General features: G+C 45.3%; 1 protein-coding gene across 1 annotated transcript; it reads right to left on the bottom strand.

Moving 5' to 3' along the window:
- Positions 1 to 6,827: 6,827 nt before the first annotated feature.
- Positions 6,828 to 12,078, bottom strand: mych (myelocytomatosis oncogene homolog). Its single transcript, XM_030421137.1, has 3 exons — positions 11,794 to 12,078; positions 9,613 to 10,162; positions 6,828 to 8,684 (listed from the first exon to the last, which is right to left on the bottom strand). The coding sequence occupies exons 2-3, from the start codon at positions 10,145 to 10,147 to the stop codon at positions 8,095 to 8,097; spliced, it is 1,125 nt and encodes a 374-aa protein (XP_030276997.1). The 5' UTR covers positions 10,148 to 10,162; positions 11,794 to 12,078; the 3' UTR covers positions 6,828 to 8,094.
- Between the last annotated feature and the right edge of the window lie 473 nt (positions 12,079 to 12,551).

Consider the following 12,551-nt stretch of genomic DNA (forward strand, 5'->3'; position numbering starts at 1 on the left):
GCGGGCGGGGGGGGGGGAGCTCCTGGACAGGCACCAGAGCAAAGGTTTCTGGGTAATGGGTTACAGATGAGGTGTAATGTGGGGCAGCTGCGTCAGCCTTCGGAACAAGAGAGAAGGACCGAAGACTTACCGGCTGTTGAGTCACATCCAGGCTGGAGTGGATTCAATATCTGAGCGTGATGAAGACACGATGATGAAGAAGAGGATGACGGAGAACAGCTGCCTCACTGGATTCTCACAGGAACTTCAGAGGAAGAGCGTCTCGGTGGTAAAGAGAGAGGAAACTCTGAGGAAAATCAAGTTTGTGCAACACTGACTTACTCATTTATCTCCACAGCTGAAAGGTCAGCAGGCGAACTCACCCGAGCTCAGCGTTCGTGTGACTGGGTCCAAACTTTGACCCCCCCCGGGAGGTCATGGGAGATTTGGGGGGGGGGTTGTTCAGGGTCACCTGTTAAAATCTCCCTCAGCAAATGTCGCTGGTTGTGTTACGTTTGGTGAGGATCCAATCACCAATTAATATGTGTTGTTTATTCTTGAAGCACCTGTCGGCAGTAAAAGACACTTTCAGAATGAGAGCAGCTGTGAAAGTCGATGACTGTTAGCTCAGTTATGTAGCTCTGTTGCTAATCTACGACGTAGCAACAATCGTTAGTCATGAATTCCTTCCTGAGGCAGATACTTTGTAGATGTATTTGAAGGCTAAGGAAGTGTTAGCAAAGTTGGCTAAGCAATACGCTCGTCAACGATGCTAACCTACGCCGTACTAATCGCTCTGAGAAAGATACAACTACATTAGCTTTGCTCCAAAGTTAAACTCTTAAATTTCTATTCAGGTAAAATAAAAATGTTATATTTTATCGCTAACATTTTGTAGGAAGACATCAAGAAACAACAAGTTAGGGAGTAATTAGAAATGTTAGCACGGTTAGCTGTTCAGATCGAGCATCTTCATCGTGCTGCAGCAGAAACAGAACATTCATGAGTCGTGTGGTTCGGACCGGTCTGTGTCAGAACCGTCTCTCTCTCTCTGGGCTCTGTTATTAATTCCTGCACAGCTGGAAACTGAAACAAACGCAGAGCCTCGCGGTTTCTTTTTCTTTCTCTTTCTCCTTTGTTTCTTTTTTCTCCTGTTTCTTTTTCCATCACTCCGGGTCCGTCCTCACTCTCTCTCTCTCTCTCTCTGTCTGTCTGTCTGCTGTGATGTGGCGGATCAGAATGAATGAGTCAGGATATTTGGGGTCAGTGAACCGCATGACAGGCAAACAAAGTCAGCTAGCTACTGTACAACGCCCACACACACACACACACACACACACACACACACACACGCTGGGCTCAGTCTGTTACAGTTTGACTTTAAAATACCATCCCAGCTAAATTCAACTCCTAGTTCCCGTAGACAAGAATTTTTGTTTCCTCCTTCAAAATAAGTTAGAAAAATGTCAAATCAGGAGGAAATCAAAGTTCTATGTATCGGGGACTATTGGGGACTATTTTCTGTGGTGGATTAATCCCAATTTGTTGCAAACATGGCGTAAGACGTTCAACATTTTACGTTTAATAGCTGACTTTCACGTCAGGAGGTGGAGGAGACGGAGGTCGTCTTACCTTATGAGAATGCCAAACGGCCGACCGCGGAGCAAATCAACCCTGTGGACACTTTGAAGGACACCTGAGGACACTTCCAGCCATTTTTTTGTGGTGTCAAAATCGTATTTGGGATGTTTTTGTGGCGGCTATTTGTCAGATCATCTCCATCAGCGACCGGAGCAGGTATTTTTAAGCCACACCTTGATGTTTCCCTGACCCGGTGATGTCTGTGCCTGAACCTCACCAGAGCAGACGCACAGCGCTGTGACGAGAGAAGTTTAGAAGATTCAACATGTTATTATTTTTTACAGGAAATGTTCTGAGCTGACATTCATTCTTGTGGCTGTGTTGAACAGCAGGAAGCTCATTTGGGAACAGAGTCAAAACAAACATGATGAAACAACGTGTAATCCGGAGCAACAGCCTGACTCACTTAAGTGTTTTAGTGGTTTATATCCGTGTTTGTGGTTTAGCTGGAGGGATGACAACGTCCAGGTGTTTGTCAGTCATGCAGGTGAAGTGATCTCAGTGAGATGATAAGAGATAAAGACTGAATTAATAATATAAACACAGCAGAACACCTCAGCTGCTAACAAGTTTTAACACAGCTCTGTCTCTTCTGGATAAAAAAAATAAAAATGGAGACAATGTGTGTGTGTGTGTGTGTGTGCGTGTGTGTGTGTGTGTGTGTGTGTGTACTATCAGGCCTCTCCTTGCACTCTTTCATAAAACAACAAACCTAATCTGTCACTCGCCGATCAAAAGGCTCCTTTTATGGCACCTGACCCGATTTCTTCAGCTGCTATCAGACTCACCTGTCAAATCCACTCGCTCGCCTTGGCCCACATAGCTGCACACACACACACACACACACACACACACACACACACACACACACACTTCAGCTATCGATATATTACTCAACACACTTTACTGACTGACATTCCTTCTCAAAGCCAAAGATAAACTGATCTCGTCCTCCATCAACGAGAGAAATGCTCCAGCCGCTCGTGCTCCATCTGATTTACCAACGCCGTGTCCAAGCTACATGGCGAGGCGTGACATCACACCCTCAGTGACGACACTAGCATCATCAAACATGAATCCTGTTCATCATGTAGATAAATCTTCATGTTAACTTCTCATATCAACCGTTACGTGTAAAATAGAAGGAGGAATCATTACATCACAAGCTCCTTTTAGATAGAAGATGTGGCACATTTGCAGCAAAGTAAAGGCTGCAATGTGCCGCCTTGTCTCTCTAAAAGGGAGGTGTAATATTCCTTTTTTTCCAAAAAGCCGCCAGGTGAAGCAAGAAGTTGGGCGTGAACAGTAAAGCAGGTCAAATTTATCTTCAAAATAAGAGCTTTACATTGCACCCCATTGGAGTTTAGAACTGGGTTCTTAGCGGGGGGCTTTTAATTTGAAAGTGGCGACCGTTAGCTTGTCGCTACAACAACAAGCAGACAACAAAGACAGCTACAGAGATCTCAGCGGCGGTCCAGTTGCTCATCTTGACGTCCGCGGATGAAGTGATGGACTGACTGCTGTGATCAGCTGTTTCCTGGTTTTAAAACTCTGGACTGGTGCCAGCTGTATTGAAGTCTATGGGAGAAAAAACCCAACATGTCTACGCTGAACACACGTCAGAGAGGAGGTTCACGTGATGTCCACCAGGAGTCAAACGATGTAGATGTGTTGCGTTTCTCCCGTAGACTTCAATAGTCTGGTCCCAAAGTGAGATTCAGTGACGTAACAACCCTTTTTAGGTTCATTGGTCTGTGTTGTGCTGATAATGTGAGCGACAGGAGTGAAGAAACAGGATGTCGAGCTAAATGTTTAATAGGAAACAACGAAATGAGACTAATTATGTCGCTGACGGTCGCCTACGTCTAAATAAGAAGCTGCAACAGGTTTTTACATCATTTGAGGGAAATGTGGTTGTTTTTTAGTTCACCTTACTTAACTCGTCAAAGACCGACACTGTGGGTTTGTGTCCGGCCCGGCCCACCGAACTTAATGCTCCAGTATCTGCTTGTTGGTAATGAGCTGTTTAAACTGGACCTTCGGGTGACGACACTGCAGCCTGAGCGGTCGTTTAAAGAATCAAATCAACTGGAAAATAAGAGAACACTGAACGTTTTGTCTGTTGAACTGTTGAAGCAAACCTCCAGAAGTGACTTACAAAGACACACCTACGCTGCACGGGAATGAGATAACATACAATCTCTGTGCACACACACACACGCGCTCGCGCACACACACACACACCTATATGGCACATGTCCCCCTGCTCCACATGCACACTGCCACACATGGACCGAGCTCAGGTTGCACAACACATCTACCTGCTGCCGCCTCACACTTTGCCCTGAGACAACATTCACATATCTCCACACCTGGGAGGGGCCGCCGGGGGCGACAGGTGTGAGAACGAGAGGATTCCTGCGCTGGAAAATGTGGTCGGACCGAAATCCGTTCCCTTTGTAAGTCAGCGAGGGATGGAGAGCTCAATCTGATTTGAGTTTTTGAGATCTGCTGGCATCAGCGAGGAGGTTTTGACAGTGAAAAGCATCGATGACATGAAAGTATTAAAGGTTTAAAATGAGCATTTTCTTTCCGTTGTTAGCCTGCTAGCTCCTGCAGTTTTACCTGCTCTCCCACCTGGTTGTCAGCTCATTTTTCAAGCTCTTTTAAAATTGCGCCTCCATTATTTTTTTTTTTACTTTAAAGGCTCCGGACACCCACGCAGGTGTTTCCACTTATTCTGGCTGATTAAACCTGTTGCTCAGATTGAAATTGGATGAAACGGCGCTTTGGTTCAACGTCAGTGTACAAATAGGTGAACATTTTACTTCATGTGGCCGGTGAAACAGGAGAGCGTTGATGTCTAATCAGGCTAACAAAAAAAAAAGTGAGTACACCTGTGAGGAGGTCTATAAAACAATTTAACATTTACATGGAAAAACCCAGAAAAGTGACAGAAAAGCGCTTAAACTCAGCTCGACTTCTGCAGGAACAACTAATAAAACACGAGCGAGCACAAAGTCCTGGTGCTCGGCGGAATAAAAAGAAAAAACTGCCACTGTAGAAACTTCCAAAGAGTTGTTAAGGTTTCATAAAGTCTTTTGTGGCTCCAGAGAAAACTGTGTGAAATCTGCCTCGAGTGATGTCACTGGAGTCGACACCAGCTGAGTCAGGTGAATCAGAAACCTGCGGGTCCGGAGCTCAGAGGAGGCGAGCCGACCAGATCTCCGAACCTGGCTTCTCACCTCAGCTTCAGGCTCGCGACTCGAGTCTACATCCGTACGAATCGCTGGCCGAAGGATCACCAGCTGAGTTGCATTGTGGGTAATGTAGGTGCCCCCTTTTTTTAAAAAACCAACTGCTTGTGCTGCATCATTTTTGTTCCTTGTTGTTGTGTAACTGTCCACTGTCACATTGGTGGAGCAGCAGATGGAAACTAGTTGACCTGTCACCTAAAACTGGACGTCACGGATCATATTTCATGTTTTTAAACAAGTGCAGCTCTCCTTCGGTTGATTTACGCCGCGCTGCTTTCAGCCTTAATACCTCAGCGAGGTCGTTGGGTTCACAGACCCTCCAGCTGTAAACAGCCCCCAGGTGATTCCTGAATGCAGAGCTACCATTGGCTAGCTGCATGTAAACAACCGTGGAGCTACCAGAAGGATCTATTTGCAGCTGAGGATCTCCAACCCTCCATGTTTTACATCCTTCACACTTCTGTGTGAAAGGAAATCTGACTAACACGCTTCAGAATCACTGCTGACAGCTAACGTGAAAATATCAATTAAACCTGCAGATTGTTGACATTGAATGAAGGCGTTTTAGGACTTTTATCACTTTCATTTAAACATATATTGTTGTAAAAACCAAGTATGAGGCAGACGTGAAGCTCCGTCATCGTAGACTTCATTGTTCCTGTTTTATTTATCTTATCAATAACTATTTATGGATATGCTTCGCTATAATGTATTAATCAACCTCGTAATCTGTATAATGACACAATTTAAATAATACCTGTGTGTGTGTTTGTGTGTGTTTGTGTGTGTGCAATAAAACGACACAGACGTCCAAAAACTCTCATTCATTGTTTAATTACATCAATATTAAAAAAAGTGCTGCTTGTAAAGAACATTTTTAAAATCCTCAAATTCAAAATGAACAAAGAAAAAAAGAAAAAAAAAAAAAAAAAAAAAAAGACTAAAATAATTTATAAGATACCAAAAATATTTACATTTTTTTGTTTTAAAAAAAGAATCTGTACAATATTTAACCAGAAAACAAACATTACAAGCCAGACTGCAGGTGGAGGTAGGTTGTATCATGCTAAGAAAAACAAAATCATCATCATCAATCATCATCGTCATCATCATCCGCCGCCGTCTGGTTAAAACCTCTGAACGTCTCTTCGGTTTCTTTGCGACCGTGAAGCTCGACGAGAAGAGAAAAACGTTTGGAAGAAAAATCGAGAAATTAAAGCTTCCCTGATAAAAACAAACAAACTACGTTAGAAGCAGGTGAGGTTTTAACCAGACGGCGACCTAATCAAACAAAAAGGAAACAAGGAGTCCTGAACAGAACACATTTCAAGGCAGAACAGGTATTTACCACTTAAAATAAAACACCTCCATCCTCATTATCCCCACCGACCCGGTCTGCTCCAGCACACTCAGACCTCGAGGAGGAAGAACTGTTAACGATGCATTTTTAAGACATTTGACACAAATAAAAACAAAAATGTTTCTCATTTTGCACACTCAATTGAAAAACGGCACATTAAATGGCCAACATTGGCAATAATTGATATTTAAGTGGCATTCATTAAATATTCAAAACTCCCCCGTTACTGATATTCCAGAACTTTCTAGCTCAGGTACGACGACGGGCTCCACTGAACACGTGAGGCCTTAATTTTTTTACGATCACCATCTTTGAAATATTAAATTGCCGTCACGGCTGTTATTTTATGACCGTGTCGTAAAGGTAATAGTTTGATTGGCCTGTTGATCCATCAATCTGATTAAATGTACAAAACTTTTTGTACACCGACAGTATTTTCGGCGTCGTTACAGTAAAATCCTCAACAGCGTTTTAAATTTTTTTGGAAGAATTCAATCCAAATGTCTTCAGCAGGTGTTGAGAAAAGAAACTGCAAATCTCATTTTGATTGAATGCCACTGACCAATGAATCACGACGACATCGAAGCAACTTTCCACTGGATTAAATTGTTTAAAAAATATCACTTTATACTTGGCAAATCGTCTGCTCTACGAGCTACACAATTAACATGTCACAGTATCGCCGCTGCTGCAGCTTCCTCCAACCAGAACCATTTAAATAACAACGTGTCAGGACACCATCGGTCTTCTGTCGCTCTGTTTCCAACATTCATCAAAATGTTCTCCAGAGGAATTCTCGTCCCGACTTTGGCTGATTTGCTACGACAGCTCAGCTCACGGTTCAGTTCGCTCTCCGGTTCGGTCGCCTCAAAACCTGAATGCTGCATTAATATGGCTACCTTTGAGTTTGAACAGTTTTATTAATGGACAAGACATTTAAATACACAATTATTACTATTGTTTTCAACTATAAAAAACACACACATACTCCGAAGCGAGCGAGCTGGCGGCGAACTGAACCGAGGCTGAGCAGAGTTACGCGTACAGTATCAAACCTGGTCTATACAGTACTGTCATTAACCTGATAACAGAGTGGTGTGGGCCCGAGGGTCCGCCTGAGGCCAAACGAGGCTGAAAGCACACTGAAGAAACCCTTCAAATTAAAATATATCATCATGTTTGGAATTTACGACGGAGGTGCAGTTGACCGAATAACTTGGAAGCCGACATCACACACCTGTCAGAGTGGAGGGATCACTGGTTAGTATGGCTATAAGACAATCCTGAAAAACACAATATTCAAGTTTCATTCAACTACTCAGCTGATGTGGCTTCAAGTTATTTGACCCAACCGGTGTCATTTTTCTCCCTCTCTGTGCCATTTGGCATCCCCCCAATAAATGGGAGGGGTGATAAAAAAAGAAACCATAACAAAAAGTTGGTTCTCGTCTTTCAGTGTGCGTCCAGCCAAACTCAGAAAAAAAACAAAGAAAAAGAAAGATAATCTGCTTGCTCCCTCCTCGTTTTAACTCTTAAAAACATCCTACTCTCTACAACAGTCAGCAGTCAAGGCATGAGAATGATCAATTCTGAGGCAATGAGTGTGTTGTGTTTGTCCATGGCATAAAAGTCGCTATGTTTCGCTATACAGTCCAGAGAGATTGTTACCGTAAAGTTCTTGAAATGTCAAACTTTGTGCGTTCTTTTTCAGCATGACACGCCATCCTTTAGCCCCGCCCATCCCCTCTTGTCTTTGTACAAAGTCTCTTCCCTTATCCACCCTCTCCCGCCCTCATTGTCTCTAAAGATCTAAAAAAAAAAAAAAAAAAGAAAATGCAGCCCTGGTGTTGTAGTCCATTAGCTTCGAAGCTGTTCTAGTCGGGCTTTCAGCTCTTCCTGTTTCGCTCTAAGTTTGTCCCTCTTGGACTGCAGTCTGTGCCCCTCGTCCTCCAGGCCGTAGATGCAGTCCCGCGCCTTCTTCAGGATCACCACCTTGGACGCTTTGTCGTTGTGCGACAGCTCGGGCACGTTGTCCCGCAGACGCATGAAGCAGTTTTTCAGCTCGTTGCGCCGCTGCCGCTCCATCACGTTGTGCGTCCGCCTTCGCTCCTCCTCGTCCTCAGTTTCCGTCGAGTTCCGGGACGAGTGGTGATGGTACCGCGACGAGGAAGACGACGACGAGGATGACGACGAGCTGCGGGATGAGTGGTGGTAGCGCGACGAGCCGTCGCCACCTCGCGACCGCTTGTTGGAAGAAGACGAGGGCGGCGGCGAGGCGGGGCAGGGCGCGGCGTAGTTGTGTTGCAGCTGGATCTCATTGTGGTGGCGCTGAAGAGCTCGCCTCTCCTCTTCCTTCTTCTGCTGGCGGACAGACAGGTCGGACAGCGAGGGCAGAGGGGAGGGGCTGGAGGGATAGCGGACCACCGTCACAACATCAATCTCCTCCTCTGTGGGAAAGAAGAGAAGAGGGAGAGAAGGGTTTAGAGTTTTCTGGCACCACCTTGTTTTCTGACCCCCGTGTGGTAATTTTAGCCGCTCTGAAGGCATGACAGCATTTCAGAGGACACCAACAACAAGTGTGTAGACATGTACACAGACAGAAGGACACCAGACAGTACTCACAGTCTGTCTTTCTACTGTAAACAACCATAAATGTGAGGAAACGAACAACTGTTGGCAAGCTGTCACTGTGTTAATGAGTACAAGCAGCTCCAGATCACAGCCACTGTTCAAAAGCGTTTTATTTAACACTAAAATGAAAATTAAAGTGCAAACATTTGTTAGATTTCAGGACTTCAACAAAGACTAATCCTGGTAATATAATAGATGTGTCTGCCTCTTCCTGTGTGGCTCATATCTGGAGCACCAGAGGGCACAGGTTGGTGAAATGACTCATTACGAGTTAATGGATGGAGCGGAGACTGTTACCGCTGAGCATGACTCATACACATCTTACAGTCAATTCTCCCTCCTAAAAGCTCTCATCTACTCATGTCAGTCAACAGCTAAAACCCCGCCAACGCTCCAACAACCTCCACGGTCTTCAGGCTCGGGGAGATTACAGGTGGGCGGCCGGAGTTCAGATAAGCCGAGTGCAAAGAACATGTTGGGCTCGGTGCCACTAAACATTAACAGCTGAATTATCAATGAAATGCCAGAGAGGCAGTTCTGGGGCGAGGAGTGTTTATACTGATAAGCTGCACAATAAACAAGGCGGCAATGAGATTAAAGTCTGATACCGGCACCAGAACTAGAACACCAAGAAAAATCCAATAAAAAAAAGAAAAAGTCTAAAAGACGGAATCCGAACGAGTGCAAACATTCTGACTAAAATAAAATCAAAATATGTGAAATAGTGATAAGTTCTGAACTCACCAGAATCACTGGATGAAAGTTCTCCACCGGTGGATCCGTAGTCCGATGTGGACTCGCTGGTCTCCTGAGTGTCCATCAGGTTCTGGCAGTCCAGCGTGGAGCCGGCGATCTCCTCAAAGATGCTGGTGTTGATGTCGGACAGCAGCGGGCTGGAGCCGAGCATGGTGGAGACCAGCTTCTCCTCCAGGCTCTTGTCCGTTGCCAGGTACTGCCACAGGCAGTCCTCGCCGCCCTCCTCCAGCGGGGAGCAGGGCTGGCTGGGCTCGCCATCCTTCTCAGCAGCGTCGGAGTGGAAGAAGTCACAATTCCAGTTGAGTTGCATGTCGTGGTCCTCCAGCAGGATGTCCGACACGTAGCTCAGCTGGTCCTCCTTGGACAGCGGCTTACTGCCTCCCACTCCGGGCTTCATCGGAGGGGACTGCGGCGGCGTCGGTAGCGACTGGAGGTCCTTCATCAAACTCTGGCAGAACTCATCGTCAAAAAGCAGCGGCTCAGAGTAAAGCCAGTCCTGCGACTGATTGAAGCTTTGCAACATGTTTGCTTTCAGAATCTGGGAGAAAAATGACAAAACAGGACAAAAAAACCCAAAATGAGTGAGGTAGCGGAGCGCGTTAGGTTTAAATCCAGAGAGGCTGAGCCAGTAGTGTGTTTAAAGCAGCGCAGTGTCGGCGAAGAACGGGGTAAATCCCAGCAGCAGCAGCAGCAGCAACACGTGTTGTAGTGAAAGTTTACACCGGTTTCTCCAGACTGAGACTCAGACCAGCAGCGTGCCACTTTTTATCTGTGTTTACATCACTGAAGCCCCGCCCCACAGGCTGCTCCCCCAGGGGGGAGGCTGTAAATCACCCCAAAAGATTCAACGCCCCCTCCCCATGACATCATAGGAACAGCTGGGAGAGTCAGGGGCTAGAAACTTAACACCTCTTTCCACAATTTACATTTTTCCTTCTCAGAAAGTTAATAAAAAAAACCCACAAATGGAGGCCGGCTGCCTGCTGGCGTGGAAAACAATACTTTAAGAGAGAGGATGGGCGGCTTTTGTTTGCTCTGCTTTTTGTTACTCAACACTTTTAAGCCTCTGCTGCTGTTTCACACATGAACGAGCACTTCAAGCTTCTCTGCAGGAAATCCAGACAATCTCACAACTTCTTTCACATGATTAGAAAAAAGGAAAGAAAAGAAAAACTGCTTTGCTTAGCACAATGCCTGGATAGTTAACATGAGAAGAAAAAAAAGCCCAGAGGATCTTGTGCAATTACGCCAACCAGTCAGGACATGCTGCTGTAAGTGAACCATGCATTCACCATGAAAACTTTAAAAATCATACTGCAAAATAAGCTGTAAAATCAATCATGATTACACAAACATGGCTGGAGGAGTGCTGTGGGAAAGACCTATAAGATTCCTATGGGGTCTTATGGTATGTGTGTGTATAGCCGGCAGTGGTGGAGAACAAAGCAGCAGTGTGTGTGGTGCAGACAGACTCTGCGAGTTAAAGGCTGCCTTTCTTTACCATCACAGCCTGAGAAACCTGAGCCAGAACCTAAACACAGACCAGTCTGCTGCCTGACAAGACAGTTAAAATAAGTAAATATTAGCTTTAATGATGACATTTTCATAATCCAACACAACAGTACACTACTGTGTATTACACGTGAATGACTGCCAGTCTCTAAAACTACCAGCGACTAAGTCAAACGCGTGCATTTCAAGGCAGAATCTAAAATACCCAAAATTCCAAATGAGGTTCTGAATGCAGATTCACCGCAGCCCAACTCTCCCGTTAGAGCGCGTCGGCTGCATGCCTTTGCACCAGACTCCCTTTAAAACTACACTTAAAATTATTTTTAACAAGATTTTTTTAAATACGACACATTTCCTAAAAAAACTCAACATACAAGAAAAACGTGTGTAGGCTTGTTCTGCAATTCCGCGTGAAAAACGTCACTCATTGCACCGGTAAAAGCTGAAAGTCCTTAAAAAACCCAGAGGTGAACCCGCTGGAGGGTCATTTAAAAAACCCCGCATGGGCTGAGCAGCGCTGCTGGGTCCCCACGTGAAACCGCCTCCTCTGTCTTTAAATCACAAAACACTACAACAACAGAAACGCACAACTTCACACACAAAGTCAAATCACATTTAATAACCCCTAAAAGTCACCTGCATGCAAAGCTGCCTTACCTAAATGTCCTCACAGACGTTGGTGGTAATGATGATGTTGTAGGAGGTGGTGGGATTCAAAATGAAGAAGAAATATCGACAGAAACGTCCCGAAATATCCAATAAAATCCACCGAGAGAGACGTGACAGTTGAATTATCTGCTGACGTGAAATTTTTTGCGTGTAAAATTAAAGTTGGAGAAGAGCAGCATGGTGTTTGTATCCTGTCTCCTGTCTCCTTCTTCTTCTTCTTCTTCCTCTGCTCCTTCCTTCCCTCAGCCGCTACGAGCAGACAGAGTGGGTGTGGCCGGCGGCTCGCTCGGTTTATATCGCCGCTGCTCGCCGTTCGCCCTCCGCCGTTAGCAAAATCGCGCCAAAACGTTAAAACCGACACCGGCTCGTTGATGGCAACCGAACATAAGGTCTATATAATCGCTGTCGGTTCCGGTTTCGATTAAATCCTGGCGGAAGACTAACGGTGGAGGCGCGCGTGTGTAATTCAGCCTCGAAATCGGGGACTATGTTGTCTTCACGGCGGAGTGATACCGTGCAGGGTGGGATTCCAGGAAAATGGTGGCGGGTAAAAAAGTTGGGACAGAACACACGTGGATTGTGCGCAGATGCCGGGTGTCTCACTGCCTGTCTGTCTGTCTGTCTGCCCGCCCTCAGGACGTCAATTACAGCCGCAGAGACACATTTAAACTCCTTTTATCTTTATTTTTTAATGTTTTATCAGACGCGTGATGCGTTTAGGTGCATGTTAATATGGATTTAGATGA

This window comes from Sparus aurata, chromosome 6, assembly GCF_900880675.1.
Source record: "Sparus aurata chromosome 6, fSpaAur1.1, whole genome shotgun sequence".
NCBI classification, from domain to species: Eukaryota; Metazoa; Chordata; class Actinopteri; order Spariformes; family Sparidae; genus Sparus; species Sparus aurata.